The 17,449-nt window shown below is 42.2% G+C and overlaps 2 protein-coding genes across 9 annotated transcripts in view; both read left to right on the forward strand.

Annotated features, from left to right (window-relative positions):
- Positions 1–901: 901 nt before the first annotated feature.
- rab36 (RAB36, member RAS oncogene family) lies at positions 902–6,236 on the forward strand. Of its 2 annotated transcripts, none has more exons than XM_042709324.1 (11): positions 902–1,056; positions 1,461–1,556; positions 3,074–3,165; positions 3,520–3,594; positions 3,818–3,919; positions 4,035–4,099; positions 4,185–4,236; positions 4,565–4,646; positions 4,833–4,923; positions 5,116–5,229; positions 5,704–6,236. In XM_042709324.1, exons 2-11 carry the CDS (start codon positions 1,488–1,490, stop codon positions 5,754–5,756), a joined length of 795 nt encoding a protein of 264 aa, XP_042565258.1. In that variant the 5' UTR covers positions 902–1,056; positions 1,461–1,487; the 3' UTR covers positions 5,757–6,236. The 2 variants fall into 2 exon arrangements, with proteins under 2 accessions (XP_042565258.1, XP_031433798.2); XM_031577938.2 differs by having other exon boundaries at positions 1,464–1,556.
- A 96-nt stretch (positions 6,237–6,332) lies between these two features.
- depdc5 (DEP domain containing 5, GATOR1 subcomplex subunit) overlaps positions 6,333–17,449 on the forward strand; it is a 47,310-nt gene continuing 36,193 nt past the window's right edge. For 6 of the 7 annotated variants that reach the window (XM_012815875.3, XM_012815891.3, XM_012815898.3 and 3 more), the window contains exons 1-16: positions 6,333–6,788; positions 7,152–7,235; positions 7,389–7,476; positions 7,589–7,635; positions 7,752–7,837; positions 8,087–8,170; positions 8,444–8,493; positions 8,688–8,757; positions 8,849–8,927; positions 9,139–9,200; positions 9,615–9,684; positions 10,415–10,487; positions 10,689–10,792; positions 11,820–11,894; positions 12,256–12,390; positions 12,589–12,650. In XM_012815875.3, the coding sequence (XP_012671329.1) occupies positions 7,166–7,235; positions 7,389–7,476; positions 7,589–7,635; positions 7,752–7,837; positions 8,087–8,170; positions 8,444–8,493; positions 8,688–8,757; positions 8,849–8,927; positions 9,139–9,200; positions 9,615–9,684; positions 10,415–10,487; positions 10,689–10,792; positions 11,820–11,894; positions 12,256–12,390; positions 12,589–12,650 (1,155 nt within the window). In that variant the 5' untranslated portion in view covers positions 6,333–6,788; positions 7,152–7,165. The remainder of the gene's footprint in view (positions 6,789–7,151; positions 7,236–7,388; positions 7,477–7,588; positions 7,636–7,751; positions 7,838–8,086; positions 8,171–8,443; positions 8,494–8,687; positions 8,758–8,848; positions 8,928–9,138; positions 9,201–9,614; positions 9,685–10,414; positions 10,488–10,688; positions 10,793–11,819; positions 11,895–12,255; positions 12,391–12,588; positions 12,651–17,449) is intronic. The other variant, XM_031578397.2, reaches the window with a different exon arrangement.

The raw sequence follows: 17,449 nt of genomic DNA on the forward strand, positions 1-17,449 counted from the left end.
GCGCTGTGACACTGACCCAGCCATGGACCTCTCCAAATGTCTCAAGGCTTTGGAGCATTTCCCTATCTGCCAATACACTACAGCAGCTTTTCTGCAAAAAGAAAAATGGCCTCCACATTATTTCGGCAGTGCATGAAGAGCAGATGCGAATGCAAACGGTCAGGAGAGCTTCTCTTCGCTCTATCACTGGCGTTCGTAAATGACTGGATTTCAACTGGTTAGTATTCCTCCCACAGAGTGTGCCACGCACATGCAGTCATGCAGCGGAAAGGAGGGCACAATCTAACATGCTTGGCATGACACAGCAATCCATGTTATGACTGCCATTTCTGTCCCACTAACGCCACCTACAGGATTAAATTAAAGTTACAACTGAGATATGCTATAAACTTTATTGCCAAGACAAACCAACGAATACAAATAGTTAGATACATACATTAGATGTATGATAAACAGTTAGATACATACATAGACAGATATGTGGATGGATAGATTGATATGAGCCTACAGTAAAAAATATTTTATTTCTGCCTCAATGACCAGCCTTCATTTTTAATGCACTAATGCCACCTGCTGGTGAGTACATTAATCCCCCCCCCAATATAAAATATGGAAAACTAAAATATGGAACATATTCTATTCTTTTACAAGAGAAATTAAAGTGCTTGACTGCCTTCTTTGATGTTGCATGGTGACTGTCGGAGTTGTGAGGAATGTGCTTTACACAGACCAATCAATAGCTTATCATATGAGGTCGAGAATATCACTTTTTGGAATGATTATTCATTTTCAATTGCTTTTATACTAATAGGCTATGTAACAGGCTCATTTGTTCGACTTCAAGGAACGAGTGAAAGAAGGGGCAGTGAAGGTGGGGTCATTTCACACGTGATATGTAGGCCTGGCAGGCAAGGCGGTTGCCATGGTGACCCAGGGACGAATCTGATGCAGCTAACAGTGACTGAGACACTGTAGCTGATACCTTACGTTTTCTTACAGCCAGTATGCCTAATTTAGTATTTTAAAATCAACAAGTCGTCTGAAAAGATAATTTACGTGAGTACAAATACTTTCTTTTTTTGATTCCGTCATGCAGATTAGGCAGCGGTAGGCAGCGGTCTCTCTGAACTTCATTTTTAGCTGCCATCTATTGGTTAGCAATATCTAACGTTAGCTAACGGTAAGCGAATACCTTGGGAATAACGTGAGGTTATTTTTTTGTTGCCATTTACTTAAATGCTCCATGTGCGTTTTGTACAGACACGTTACACTAATCTGACCCTAATTACTACCGCAAAACCGCCGCAGCTGAATGTTACTGAGAACAGTAGATAACGTTGACGTTACCTAAGATAAGATCTTAGCTATCATACATGAGGGAATTCGTTGTCCTTTTCATGTGACCGTACATGGTTGACTAGCCAGAGGGTTGACAATATTCTTTATGCTCTCACCCACAGCAGATACCAAGTGCCCAACGAGCTCGGATGCTTGACGGCAAGATGCACTTCTGCCCACCTGTCAGCCGAGACAGGGTTATCTGTGACTTCCCAAAGGTAGAATCCTCTCAATGTCAGATAGTTATGTGAATTCCTACGATCCACCCATGCTTGGATTAAAGTGAACCACGGTATTATGAGCTTCAAATACAATTTTAATCTGTTACAGCACTAAATCACTTTTCCGTCAAAACACACAAAGTCACATATGGGTCCTATGTTTTCCTGCTATATTCTTTATAATGTATATGTGTAGTGTAGGGGACATCCTGTTAGTGTAGTCTTTAATGTAGACTGGCGTTATTGGAAATGTGTGATCTGAACAGAGGGGCCTCAGTGTTGTCTTCGCTGCAGATCACAGGACTGAAACTAATTCTGTCCATGCTTTATGACCGCATCTCTTTCTGTCCAACATGTCTCCTCCCATAAACCTCATATTACTCTGTGCTACTTGATTCCTCTTGGTGTTCCACATCACCTTCTCTACTCCTTCATAATCATCTTTTTCCACCAAGCTCACATGTGTTTCACACGTCACCTCCACCTCTCTACATCCTCCGCCAAATCACATTTGCCAGGTCACATTGTTGCCTGCCTGTACCTAATCAAAACCATGGAGATAGGATATCTATGTGTACACAGTTTATACTCGACGTGTCAAAGTGCAATATTTTTTATGAGCCTTCACATAATGTATTTTGTTGACATTGACTCGTCATTTTGTTTCATTTTTGGCAATATCATCTTATAAACGTATTATGTGGCAAACAGATGAGATTTCGATGGTGCAGTACCACATTAAGATTAAGTTTGAATGACATTTATTTAAGGTCACTTTGAAGAAAGAGTTATTTATGCCAATGAGCACCACAGACACGGCAGGAAATTATAGACAGATGGCAGCCTGCAAATTAATTTCCTTCAAGAAATCATATGGGACTTAACACTCCATTGATGGAATATCTAGCAAACATCACAGTTTTGCAACTGAACAGGACAAAGCAAACGGACCATGGCAACTGGCAATAGCCCCGTTTTTTTGTCCTTTTTAAAATTAGTTTGGTTTAGGTCTGCTGTGCATCCAAAGATTCATTCCGTTTGTAATTGCTGTACTGATTATTTTAATGAATTGCGACAGATTCCAGGTAAGCAAATTACTCTAACCTCAAAATGAAATGTTGTTACAACAATGAAGTTAGCCTCTTGGTTGGAGCACCTGACTTCATGATGCCTGAAATCCTCATGTTGGGGTTGTGATACCCTCAGGAATTCAGCCATTGGCATCCAAAGCTCTTTTTAGGATTTTGAAGACTTTATAACAATGATAGCCTAAGACCAGGCATCTATACAGACTCATGTCAGTTTAGTCTAGCCTAATGATTAGGCCTAAACCAAATGACTATTGCGTTATGCCTTCTTTGCGTAATAAGTTATAAAAACCCCTATCCCTTTTATCAAATCATGTATATGTAGGGCATGAAGCAGTCGACTAAGTAATTATAGACATATAGTAATTTATTGACCGTAGACTTTATAGTCTATCATCTTAAGTGTGTTGTTTCTTTTCCTTGTAGTGCTATAACCCACAGGCATGTCTGCAGACGAAAGACGACTGGAACAGCCAGGCGAAGAGCGTGTGCAAGGAGAGGGCTGAGCGACAACAGGCGTGAGTTGTACTGGTGTGTGTGTGTGTGTGTGTGTGTGTGTGTGTGTGTGTGTGTGTGTGTGTGTGTGTGTGTGTGTGTGTGTGTGATGTTTTCTCTACTCTTAAGTGTTAAAGAGTGCATACTATCTGGAAATAGTTGAATCCCTTATGTTGGAAATGTGATTGGCGGATTCAAATGAATCATTAAACTGTGTGTGTTAGTGTGTGTTGGGGTGCAGTGCATGTGTGGTTGATTTAAGAGTTCTGTGTGCACATTTATATTTGTTTTGGTGACTTACCTCTTTTTTGTTCATTTCATTGATGTAATTGAAGTCTCTATCGGATAAATCTTGGTTTTGTGTTATTTCTTTGAAGGTGGGACAGGCTGAAGATGTCCAAAGCTGTGGTGGTTGGAGACTTGAATGTGGGCAAGACCTGTTTAATTAACAGGTGCGCTTGGTTAGAAGACTCACTGAGGTGTTAGAACAACTCTGGTGTTATATCTGAAAAGCCAAATGGTAGATGTTTGTGCGTCCAACACGAGATAGGACTGAAAGTAAATATACTGTATGTCTAATAATCCATCAAATGTTACCTGAACATGTTTATGCTGTCTTTCTAGATAATTTAATGTTTAAATATTTAGCAAAGTACTCTGTTTCCTCCCCTGCAGGTTTTGTAAGGATGTGTTTGACAGGGACTATAAAGCCACTATTGGGGTAGACTTCGAGATTGAGAGATTTGAGCTTTCCGGGACGCCCTTCTCTCTTCAGATGTGAGTGGTTTGTGTGTTCAGGATATTATTTTGGATATCATTTCCAGGCTTGAACTGGAAATCATTATCTAGTTTTTAAGATAAGACATCAATGTCAACTTTCTGATTTTGTTAGCTGGGACACGGCGGGTCAAGAGAAATTTAAATGCATCGCCTCAGCTTACTACAGAGGAGCACATGGTAACATCTCCCAGCACAATGAAGCTAAGCATACACTCATCTGCTTTTGATCTGTAATAATGCTGTTTTGCAATCTTTTTTACAGTAATTATTACAGTCTTTGACATGTCGGACATCAGAACTTTGGAACACACTCGGTAAGATGAGTAATTTACGCTCGCTAAAATGTTTCCTATTGACACAAAGGCCTTTGCGTGCTTATATTCTTTTTTTAGTCATTCTCTGTACAGATACTAGATTTGTTTTGACCATACTATATACACAGCTTGCTCTGCAGCTTTAAACAAAATCAGTGATGTAAACAAGCCCACTAAATGAACATATAGACAGCAGTGAACTGAAACTGCATTTTAGTCTATGTTAGTGCACCTTTGAGAAACGCTGCTGTAGCTGGAAGACTGTGGCGTGGGTATGATTGCCAGTGCTGGTGTTGAGAATAGTGTTTGTCTTGTTTGTCTCCCTCAGGCAGTGGCTGGTGGAGGCTCTGGGGGAGAATGAGCCCAACTCTTGCTCTGTGTTCCTGGTTGGGACTAAGAGTGACCTGCTGGTGAGATCACATATCTTGGGCATGATCAAAAACACAATCACACCAACACACACACACACACACACACACACACACACACACCAACACACACACACACACACACACACCAACACACACACACAATTAAAATCACAGTATCATAATCTGTGTATTGAGTTATTACTAATCTCTCAACTGATGTTCCAGTCTCCAGAGATACGGGTCGGTTTAGAGAGAGATGCTGTCAAATTGGCATCAGAGTTACAGGCTGAGTTCTGGATGGTGTCATCCAAAACAGGTAATAGAATAAATCACTACACTGTAACACCATCATACCATTATCTGTTGTATTGTTAAGTTACTAAGATAGAATAACCAAGCTTTTTTGGATAGGGTAGAGTTCCTCTGTGCAAATGTGGCATTGGTCATTAATAAATATTCAGTTTGTGTTGAGTTTATCGGTATTATTTTGTGGCTTTATGTTTTTCAGGAGACAACGTGAACGAGTTCTTCTTTCGTGTGGCGGCATTATCCTTTGAGGACGCCATCCTGAAGGAGCTGGAGGGAGCAGTCACACAGAGCATCGGCCAGGGAGACATCCTCAGTACGATGAACTCAAGAAAGTCTCTTTTAACTGCAAATAAAAGCGGGGAGCTTTTTTTTTCTTACAGAAGGACGGATGACATGATGTTTTTAGAAAACATTACTAAGCTTTCTGAGTGGCTGTCTTCCTTGCCTCTCTGTGGCTGGTTATGCTTGTAACTGTTGGTTCAGTACCCCTCCTGAAAGAATAGTTGTTCTGTAATGGTGTGATTTGCTTAAGGCAATCTGTGTACTGCATTGGAAGTTTACTGGTACTTTAAGGCTCTAAATCTAAATCTGTATTTGGACCACTGCTGGACCCCAAGGAAAACATAAAATGTAGGTTGATGTGATATTTTGTGCTTCACCATTAATTGGAGAATTGGGGCAGCTTGGAAAGGAATGCTTTAGCAGTGTTAAATTCCCCTTTAATGTGCTTAACGAAAGTCAGCAACCATCTTGGTGAAAACACGTCTCCATTCATGTCTTATCGCAGGGGTGTCACTGGAGGAGACTCAGGGCAAGGAGGAGAAAAAGGCATGCTGCTGAAGCCACAACCCCAGGATGGAGGGAGCAAAGACACAGCTGCACAAGAGAGGAGAAAGGGAATTAACAGAGAGGAGAAGAGACATTGAAAAAGACGGAAGACATCTTAATGTTTTATGAGAGGGAATATAATCATCTCAGTCACTGCCTCTGTACAATACAGTATATGCAATGAATGTAATTCATGAAATATGTGTACATGTGTCAGTGCCAATCATGGACGTTTCATTGTTGTTCTATTAGATCAGTATTGTCATACAGCCTTCTGGCATAAAAAAAGCAGTACAATATCAGTCTGCTCTAACCAGTGATCATAAAAGTATGATAAAATATTTTGTCTTTTAAAATAGTTTAGTTGATTTATTATTATTACTATTTTTCTTTTATAACAATGGACTAAGCGGCAGACAGTTCATTTTTCTATGGATTTTCTAGGCAGTTGAAAGACAGATGATGGATAATAAAATGTCCTCACGTACCTGATTAAGCTGTTTTACTGTATAGATAGATATGGCTTTTTGATATTTTGAGTTGTTGCCTGCAGAGATTAGATACATCTGCGGTGAATGAAAAATATACGAGGAAAAAGTATATTTGTATAGCAGTGTCACATCGATAGTTCATGAATGCTATGCATTTTTGTTGTGAATAGAGATGTGAAAACAAAGTAAGAAATACAAGGCGTAAGACACTCGGACATAACATCTTTAAGCATGACCAGGATAGAGATTATTAAAGATGACTATGGGATGCGGGGGCCAATGAATATACGGAATGCTTCAGCCAATGTATGTCCAGTTTGCAGGCATTGTAATCCAATCACAGAGAGGTACACACATCCGAGGCGGGGTTTCTGTATATTGTTTTTATCCTGTGGGCTCGCAGTCCCGGAAGTGAGCAAGACTGTTTTACGTGCTCCAGTGAAAGAAATGCCTTGAAGATTAATAGAAACTTTTGCATCCTTCAATAACTTGTGCAATGATTTAGCTCTCATAAACCCGCCATTACAAAGAGTCTGGGTAGGAACTGCTGACGGTATGTTTGCAACTTCTAACACACAACTAGAAACTGAAAATGAGCCAAGCTAATGTTAGCATTGCAGTTAGCAGTAAGTTTGTCAGCAGCACGCGACGTCTCCGCCCTGTCAAAACACAATCAGGCCTCCGCCGTTTTGAGTCAATTTATATTTTGCATAAATTATTGCTGTTGTCATCAAAGCACGCCAAGGTATTGTCGTGCCATGACTATATGATACATCTAACAGTATAAAAACAAAAACAATAGTAAAGGTTACCTAAAATCATATTTGGTAAATATTTAGTCAAATTATCTTATTTCCGACGCAGAATGTGAATGAAATCTTATACAGTTAAACCAATGATGGCTTTCCCCCCTTAGCCTAGGTCAGCAGGATGACCATCACAATGAAGACAAACAAATCTTACAAGCTGGTGGTTCATAAGAAAGGCTTTGGTGGAAGTGGTAAGTTACAAAAGCATACTCACACTTGTTTTTAATTTAAATGATAAGCTTTCAGAGTGGCCTCATTCCCCCGAATGTTATGGACAAAGAGACAAGAAAGGTCTGTCAGGTTTTGATTAAGTGGCCATGTTGTTCTGTGTCGTCCTCTTCTAGATGATGAGCTGATGATGAATCCCAAGGTGTTCCAACAGGTAGCCCTGGGGGACATTGTAGAGATTGCACATCCCAATGACGAGTACAGGTGAGCTGGATTGCTTTGGTTCTTTGATACACCTGCTATATCACATTAAGCTGATACAGTTGTGCAGATATGTTACTCTCCCTGGACATTTCTGTTTCCCTTTCACCATCAGTCCTCTTCTGCTGCAAGTCAAGAGCCTGAAAGAAGACTTGCAGAAAGGTATTCCAAGTTATCCTGTCCTATTTCAGCCCCTACCTTAAGTTAAAACACAGACTTGCTACATATAAGAATGACTCTCTTCAATACCAAGCATTTCTATCCCATGTGTTTATCAGAGACAATCAGTGTTGACCAGACAGTGGCCCAGGCCTTCAAACTCCGTGCCTACCAGGATGTCATCATCAACATTGTGGATCCTAAGGTGATCCTTCCTTTATCTATCCATCTTCCCATGCGTAAAGCTTTCTTTTATTATGTTCTTCCTCGCGTGACAGTACATCACATTCCACTTCTACCTTATGGGGTGTGCCTGTGATTACACATCTGCCTTCACGGAGTATCCCATTTCTATCCTCTGTTTAACATGGTCTTAGTGCCATTCTTATCATTGCTCTGTGTTTGTGCTGAAACTGAGTTAGCATGAGATGTGGAGTAATTCATTCTTTTATAGGATGTCACCCTTGATCTTGTGGAGCTCACCTTCAAAGATCAGTACATCGGTCGAGGAGACATGTGGAGGCTAAAGAAGAGTTTGGTGAGAATTGTGTGTGTGCGTGTATGTGCGTGTTTCTGTTTGTGACTGTCACTATGTTGTGTGGGATGAAAAATAGTGATTCTGTATTTTGTGTATGGTCAGAGAATTGGATTCACAGTGGACCCTTTAGGATGGGCAGTGCCCAAACATAACTACACACCTGTGTGTGTTTGCTTTGGTGTGCATGTCGTGTGTGTGTGTGTGTGTATGTAGTATAATAGTGGTATAGTTTTAGATTGTGTCTTTTATACTGTTGTGTATTCATTTCTCTAGGTTAGTACTTGTGCATACGTGACCCAGAAGGTTGAGTTTGCTGGCATCAGGTAGCTTCATTGCTTCTTTTACCATCAGTTTGTCAGCCGTGCTTGTGTATGATCTGTATGTGTTGCGATTGCAACCTGTTTTTTGGTTTGCATGGGTACTTATGTGGTTTTGAATGCATATACTATATGTGATGGTATGTTTGTGAGACCTAATATCTATATGACCTCTTCATGCTTTCCTTCTTCCCATGTAGGGCCCAGGCCAGTGAACTGTGGGTCAAAGGTGAAAAGGTCACATGTGGGTACATCAGTGAGGACACCAGGGTGAGAAGCACACACTGCCCATATTGTGCACACTCTTCAGTTATGCTACCTCAGATCATTTTCAAATGTACTCATTCTTCTTTTGATCCAGGTGGTTTTCCGGTCCACTTCAGCGATGGTTTACATCTTCATCCAGATGAGCTGTGAAATGTGGGACTTTGACATCTATGGTAAATCTGCCACAACCAGTTTTTTTTTTATGTGTTTGCCTTTCTATTTAGATTTACAGTGTGTCTGTAAAGCTGTTGGTTCTAAGAGCTGCTAAAAGTCATGTATTATCTGTGTTTTCTTTGTTAGCTATCTACACCCATGTCTGTATTTACAGTACAAATGTCTTGATTAAGCTTTTTATTGCAAATCTCTATTCTGGATCATTTACAGGAGACCTTTACTTTGAAAAGGCAGTCAATGGTTTCTTGTCAGATCTCTTTGCCAAGTGGAAGGTGAGAAAAGGCTAGGAGAAGCCAGGAACTGTTTATAGAAATGTAACATTTGTTAACATTCTGTAAAAATGCAATTTGTTTATAGAAATTATATTTGTTATTTGTCTCCCAGACCCCCCTAGCTTGTGCTAGTGTATTATTATTATTATTATGCAATTATTGGTATTGGTATCACAAGTTGTAGTTATATTGATAAGCTACCAGTTAATACCAGCCTCAAAGTTATATTCATAAACTACCGGCCTTTATCTCGGTCACCCTATAATCTTGTTTTGGCTGGCACATGTATTTACGTTATTGTATTATATGGTCAAATTATCGCAAATGTATCATCAGTCCTGCTTTGAAGAAGTGACTTGACTGTATAGTATTTGACAGCTTTCTGACCCATGCTCCTCATTGACTCACTAACAGGAGAAGAACTGCAGCCATGAGGTGACGGTGGTGCTCTTCTCTCGAACCTTCTACTCCGCTAAATCTCAAGGTGAGATCACGTTACCTCCCTGTAAAACACTGCCAACAGATCAAATGTGTAGATATGTTGTCCAGATCAGCTGCTGTGGTTTGAGCGGTGCAAAACTGAAGTCTAATTGTTTTGTTGTCGGTTGGTGTTTGGCTTGATAAATGAATTGCTTCCATGATCAGATCACAGTAAGATGGGCACGGTGGCTCAGTTGCTTGCACTGCCGCCTCACAGCAAGAAGGTCATGGGTTCGATTCCCGCATGGGGCGCTGTTGGCTCTGGGGGGCAGGTCCTCCCCAGAGTGCACAGTGCTCAAGTGGGCTATCTCCCGGGCCTTTCTGTGTGGAGTTTGCATGTTCTCCCCGTGTTCACAAGGGGTTTCCTCCACTAAGGACCCCAACAGAAAAAACATGCAAAATAACAGAACACATGTCCGTCCCTGACCAAAGATGGACAGTTCACTTCACTTGGAGCTGCCTACTGCTCCTGGGGGGTCCTTGAGGAAGGATGGTCCAGGATGGGAAAAAGTAGAAAATAAGTTCACCGCGACCTCAGGCCTACCTGCGTGTGTGTGTGTGTCCTGTGTCGCCTCCATAAATGCGCGTGTGTGTTCCAGTGTGTCGTGTGTGCCATTAAAAACCTGACAAAGGTCTTAATTATTATTTATGTAGCCAGGTAAATATCACTTCCTGTGGTTGAGAAGGATGGTTTCCTGGGTCCTTTACTTCCTCTTCCTGTTCTCCTCTTTCAGATGAGTTTCCTGAGATCCTGAGGGGTTCTATCCGACAGGACCATGAGGGACGCTTCTATGAGGACTTCTACAGGTCCGACAGCTCCAACATGCCCAGTTTATTCATGAGAGAGAGACAGAGTACAGTTTGGGTGTAGTGCTCTTTTGGTGCTGCTGTCCTTTGGGTTTTGATGTATTTTCTAGTGTTGGATTGTGTAACATTGTGTTTTGTCCGTTGTTTTTCACAGTGTTGTGATATGTGACATTGAGTTTGTGTGTTGTGTGGGTGATTTAGAGTGGTGGCTCAGAATGAAAGGCGAGATGAGTGGACATCTCTCGTCATCACCATCAAGAAACTCTTCATCCAGTACCCTGTCCTGGTGCGCCTCAAAGGAGCAGGTACAACATACACATGCCCACACACTGTGGTATCATGAGAGGCTTTACCACTGAGCTGGGTTTAGGGCAGTGCGTAATCAACAGGACAGAGCAGGCAAAAGTGCTTTCAAACGAGGAATCCGGTTTATTCACCAACACAAAGTATTTCAGGAAGCAAAACAATAAAGTTCTTCAAAGGCAAAACATAGGCTTCATAAAGTTGCTCCTAACTTAAGTCCTACCAACTGTGGTTGCAAACTCAAAGTTCGTCTGTCCAGGTCCTTCCCGGCTTGGGGCTAGCCTTCCCCCTTCCTGATGCGGCTTAGCAAGCGCTTTAGCAAGTGTTTCAACAAAGGGTTCACCCCCACATCAGGTGCTCTCAGTTCTCCCTCCTGGCTCTCTCCCACACAACAGGCACCTGTCTTAAATGCTCCTTCAATCAGGTGCCTTAAGCACCTACACCTGGTTGGGTCCTGCTGCATTCTGGGAGATATAGTGCCAATGGCAGCCATCTTGTGGTGTGGCAGCCAGACCTCCACAGGAACACCACACCCCTCTGCTAGCTGGCCCATTGTGATGCCACAACACACACACATACACACACACACACACACATGCGCACACACACATACATTCAAAGTCAAAGAAACAGCTTGTCATTTTACAATATCTTGGCCTATAATTGTACCCTCTTAAAAATCTTAAATATCTAGTTGCAATCTGTGTTTATAAAGCAGTGCATGTGTTATATACAATTTGAGAGGTTCTATCTGAATTCTTTGTTGTTATAAAATATTAAGCTTAAAGGACCTAAGCCTCAGTGCTCACTCAATGCTTGCAACATTTTTCAACTTGCAACATTTAGTTTCAAACTACATTTTGGTCTCACAGGTATTCAGTGGCAGATAAACAACAGATGAACATCATTAACACATTTTATTGTTTAAAATGTCTCACAAAAGCGTATTTCTACGTGTCCTTGTGTGTGTGTGTGTGTTTGTGTGTGTGTGTATATATATATATATATATGTGCACATGCGTGTGGCAGATGGCTTCCCCTGTGGTCAGAACTCCACAGCAGTTCAGGGGAACTACCTGGAGGCTATCAACCTCTCTTTCAACGGTGAGTCCTCATCTGTCACTGACTGTGTTCATGATTTGACCATATTTTAGAGTGTGTGTGTGTCCTCACCAACATGTCTGTAATGATACTGCTGGTGATTATACTCTGAGTTTAATTTAACAGCACTGTGTTCATTTATTTCTTCATTTGAATTTCCCGTCTGTTATTGTTTGTGTTTATGTTTATGAATTTACTGTCGGTTGTTTTTGCCATTTCTGCGTGCCTGTGTATTATAAAATGTACCATTAGGCTATGCTATGCCATTTACCTTTAGGCTATACCATACCATTTACCACTACACCACACCACTCTCTTCTCATGTGACATACTGTTCCTTTGCTACTCTCCTTTCCTCATGCAGTGTTTGATAAGCACTACATCAACCGTAACTTTGACCGCACGGGGCAGATGTCTGTCGTAATCACACCAGGTGTGGGGGTGTTCGAGGTGGACCGTCTGCTCATGATCCTCACCAAACAGCGCATGATTGACAACGGTGAGCTAAAGGCGGGGGGGAATATTGTCCAGGCAAAGAAGTTCCACCACATTCTCTTTTCCTTTATGCCATCATCAGGAGATTTTAGTACTTGATTTATTACTTGGGCATTCTAGGTTATAAGATGAGTAAGAAAAACAGCTGATAACAGCACTAAGAATGATGATGCTGAAGATGTGTTGGTGTTCTGACTGACAGGTATCGGAGTGGACCTGGTGTGTATGGGAGAGCAGCCGCTCCATGCGGTCCCTCTGTTCAAGGTCAGTGCTGTCATCGTGTTACTGTGGTTGAACATGAGCCTGTTGTGCCAGTAGTTTTGGGAAACATACAAAGGATCTAGATCATTTGTATGAAATTTGGGTTCAAATGCTGGGATTATTCACATGCACACACACACACACACACACACATGCTGGTATTTGTCACGTGGTGGGGACACCTGTCAAATAGGTGCAATATGGGAACCAGTTTCCAGAGGTGCTACAGACCTGAAAAAAATCAGGCTTGTTTGTTTAAAATTATCAAACTCACAGGTAACCTTGAATTACTGATACACTCGCAAAAAGTTTCCTGACCTGAATTTACAGTCACATTTGGGGACCAGCAAAACACGTCAAGATATTGTGATGTGTGGGGACCACATTTACATAAACACGCCTACTATGACAAAAATACATCATACACGGGGACCTCATACATGATGGGGACCCATCTCATTACCTTAAGGATACACACACACACACAGTCAAGATTTTGGGAGATGTGGGGACAAATCTGAAGCAAATCTATTCATGAGCCTAAAAACAGTGGACAGATCATGGACACCGACTGCACACCCCCACGATCATCATCCTTGTGCGGCCACACGTACAATAATGTGCTTTAAATATTCCTTTTGTTTGTGTGTTTCTCATTAAAAGGTATACTAGGCAGGTTAAGGTATTTTTACCGACTGTAGAGCTGCCCTAGAGTCGCGATATATTTATATTTTACTCTGCCATTGTAAATAGCCTACTTCTCATGGCTTGTTCCCCCTGTACGCAATACAAATGCTGTGTCTTCCGGAAGCTGTTGAAGTTGCATGGCTGGTTCTCTCGTTAGCGACTCGCTACGGCTGTGCTGTATGGCAATTCTAGGTGAACGGTTCCCCTATTACAAGTTAGTTTACCATCAAATTGGCTTTGTAAATGGTTATATTAAGGTGAAAATCTTGCATAGTGTACCTTTAAGTTTTACTTATACTTATACACTTCATACCCCAACTAATAATACAACACTAAAATAGACTCGGCTTGACTTAAAGGTACATTATACAGGTTTAGGTACGGCTTGAGTTGAAATTACTTAAAAAAATTAAGGTAACAATTTCCTTGGATCTTTTTAAGTTATAGTAACTTATTTCACTTCTGTCTGAATAAAAACACACAGCAATTTACATTTTCTGATAACATTGTTTATTATTTTACACCTGACAAAACAAAATAATGAACTGGTCTGTTGCGAAGGGAGAGCGTGGTCACTCGCCCCGGACTCGAACCCAGGTTTACGGAGTGCCAAACATGTGCTCTGACTGCCACACCAAAGAGCCCGGCTCGATGGCATGGCAGCCAGAGAACATATTCATTTGTAGGGACGATCACATAGTCACACTGCCCTCACCTTCGGGAAGCACACCCATGCGCTTCACGCACAGAGACATCTCTCACGCATACACCAATCATGCTTCTCCAATCCAGAACACCCGACACACAAGTGCTTCACCCAACCATGGGGTCCTTCACACAGGGTCAACATTCCTGGGGGTCCCTCACACAGTGTTCACAGGCGCGCCTCCGATGACCTCACAGCGGGTCATCCCACTTCTGACAGCATTTGTAGTGGAGGATTGAGAGAGAGAGGGAGACAGTGAGAGAGAGAGAGAGGGAGACAGTGAGAGAGAGAGAGAGAGAGAGAGGGGGAGACAGTGAGAGAGAGAGAGGGAGACAGTGAGATAGGGGGACAGTGTTGAGAGAGAGAGGGAGACAGTGAGAGAGAGACAGAGAGAGCGAGACAGTGAGAGAGAGAGGGAGACAGTGAAAGAGAGAGAGAGGGAGACAGTGTTGGGAGAGAGGGAGACAGTGAGTGAGAGAGAGAGAGTGAGACAGTGAGAGAGAGACAGTGAGTGAGTGAGAGAGAGAGAGAGAGAGAGAGAGGGAGACAGTGAAAGAGAGAGAGAGGGAGACAGTGTTGAGAGAGAGAGGGAGACAGTGAGAGAGTGACCCATGCGCATCCGCACCAAAGAGCCCGGCTCAATGGCATGGCAGCCAGAGCACATGCTGCCATGCCATTGAGCCGGGCTCTTTGGTGTGGCGGTCACAGCGCATGTTTGGCACCCTGTAGACCCACGTTCGAATCCGGGTGGGGTGACCACGCTCTCCCTTCGCTACAAATGGTGTCAGAAGTGGGATGCCCTGCTGGTGAGGTCATCGGAGGCGCACCTGTGGACATTGTGTGAGGGACCCCCAGGAATGTTGACCCTGTGTGAAGGACCCCATGGTTCGGTGAAGCACTTGTGTGTGGGGTGCTCTGGATGGGAGAAGCATGGTTGGTGTATGCGTGAGGGATGCCTGTGTGCGTGAAGCGCATGGTTGCGCTTCCCTAAGGTGAGGGCAGTGTGACGATGTGATCGCCCCTACAGATGAATATGTGCTGACTGCCATGCCATCGAGCCAGGCTCTTTGGTGTGGCGTCAGAGCGCATGTTTGGCACCCCGTAAACCCGGGTTCAAGTCCGGGTGGGGTGACCACGCTCTCCCTTCGCTAAAAAAAATTACAAGTCAGGAATTGATTACATCTTTCTTTTGAGAGAAACAATTCTGTTGTACACAAAATATTTTATAGCCTGCCAGTCTCTGTTCTTTAAGGCTCTGGGTTCCGCTTCTAAGCATGTGACACAATCCACTTTTCCTGGGACACGTAAAGATTTAATAAAAGCACCCAACCGCTTTTCAATTGCCTCCACTTCCTGTGATTCCCATTTCCTCTTCGGAGCAGAGTGAGCTGTTGAGAGAGAGAGAGAGAGAGAGAGATATGAACAAAACTTGATTCCAAAAAAAGTCATATCAAAAGGTTCTCTAAGCACGGTTGGGTCACATTACTTCCGTTGGTGTTTGAAGTAAACAATCAAACAAAACAGATACTCATTATTCTGAGGACACTGTGAATACTTCTGTACCAAGATTCAGCAAACAAGAGTTTAAAGTAATTATTAACGTAGTAGGCTACTTTAGTAAGCAAATCATTGAATTGAAGAGCCATAAATGACAGTGTTCGGACAAAAACGTACCTTGACTCAACTTGAATGCAATAGTTTACTTCAGATTTCCAGAGTGTGGTTATCATTCTAATCTGGATTTAATAGCAATTTAGCCTGTAATCTTTAAATTATTCCTCTGCATGTTCATCAATTAAAAAAAAAAAAAAAAGAGTGAGAGAGAAAGTGACAGCAGGGCAGAGGCTGCAGGTGTGCATAGCAGCACGGGGGCAGGCTGTGCAATGAAATAAGACTTCACATTATTTAAGTAGGACAGCCGCCTGTACTTTCAGACATATTCAGTGATATTCTTTCATACCTTTTGGATGTGACATGTGTCCCAGCTGTGCTGTATCTTCCAAGGATACATTGGAAAGCGACCTGACATCTACACAACAACAATAAACATGTAAAACATGAGAATTCCCTTAGCCTTGTGCTAACAAACTACAGAGAAGAAGCGTTGGAAATGTTGTGACTGAACAGGTCAGAAGAAATGAGCATTGTAGCTGTAAAATGTTAGCCTAGAAATCTAGACGCACCCTAGCGGTAGCAAATGTAATTTACAGCCAGGGGTGTCTAGTAACTCGCTAGCTGAAAAAACAAACTCTGGTTTGTATCGTATCATGTAGAGTCGGTGGGCGGGCTTAACATAGACCGGGTTGGTTGCGTTTGAAGTCTGTGTGGTCCCTAGCCTAGAAATCTATTCTATTGCGTGCAGAGGGAATTTGGAGCCAACCGTTTATCCCGCTCCTCGGATTGAGCCCTGCCAATGGTGTGTGCCCAGACCAAACATATGGTTTGCCAGGCTAGTAAAATGTCTGGCCTGGGTCCTGAAACACACATATTCAGTGATATTTTTCTTTCATACCTGTTTCTGCTGTATCTTCCAAGGATACACTGGAAAGCGACCAGGGGGGTATTCGTCGTAGCTCGCTAAGCGGTTTAGCGAGCTAATTTTCAGGCTAAGATAAAAAACGCCCCTCTTTTTGGTTCGTGGAAGCAACTTTTGATAAATCACCATAGTTACATATCGATTAGCACTAACCTGCTCCAGGGCAGGCTAACTTAAGTGTAGCTGGATAAGCTTGCCACACCCCCGGAAAAAGGAGGGATCCCATTGACCAAGGACTGATATTAGATAGTTAATAAGATTAGCGGAGGGAGAGCGTTCTTTGCAATCGCCAAGATCAAGTATTCTTGTATGAGCGCTACCGATTCAGCCGACAAAGAATCATTCATTTACAAGACCTTCTCGAGTCATTTATTGCAAACACCACAGTCGAACATTGACTGTCTTGCGCTTTTTTGCGAGTGGTACATTTTTGTAGTATCGGTGATGCGGAGAACAAAGCACTCATAATTATATGAGCGTTATTAGTACACCATAGCATATCATTATTGTAGAAAATGATTAAGGTGGACTCATGATAAGAATAAAGAGAAATACAGACAATTTATTTTCACTGCTTCAATTTATTGTATTTGTTATTAATACATTTAGTCATTTAACAGACGCTTTTATTCAAAGCGACTTACAAGAAAATGTAGAATTATATCGAGGAAGGAGGTTAGGGGATTTGAACTGGCAACCTTGTAGTTTCGAACCGGTAGAGAGAACCTCTGTACTAGTTGACACTTGCCGTCAGGTATTCATACATAGATATCACCCTATAAACATCCCAACACATCTTGCTCTCACAGCGGTGGCGGTGTTGAATTTTGCCATGATTATGGTCTTGTATCCTTCATAAGCGTTCATGTTCAT

The sequence above is a fragment of the Clupea harengus genome, chromosome 12 (genome assembly GCF_900700415.2).
Source record: "Clupea harengus chromosome 12, Ch_v2.0.2, whole genome shotgun sequence".
Taxonomy (NCBI): domain Eukaryota; kingdom Metazoa; phylum Chordata; class Actinopteri; order Clupeiformes; family Clupeidae; genus Clupea; species Clupea harengus.

What these genes read in the sequence shown, in the direction of transcription:
- rab36 (XM_042709324.1), top strand. Translation starts at nt 1,488, where the DNA reads ATGCTTGACGGCAAGATGCACTTCTGCCCACCTGTCAGCCGAGACAGG. An exon ending in AGAACTTTGGAACACACTCG is followed by an intron (nt 4,237 to 4,564) that starts GTAAGATGAGTA and finishes TGTCTCCCTCAG; the next exon opens with GCAGTGGCTGGTGGAGGCTC. An exon ending in GATGGTGTCATCCAAAACAG is followed by an intron (nt 4,924 to 5,115) that starts GTAATAGAATAA and finishes TATGTTTTTCAG; the next exon opens with GAGACAACGTGAACGAGTTC.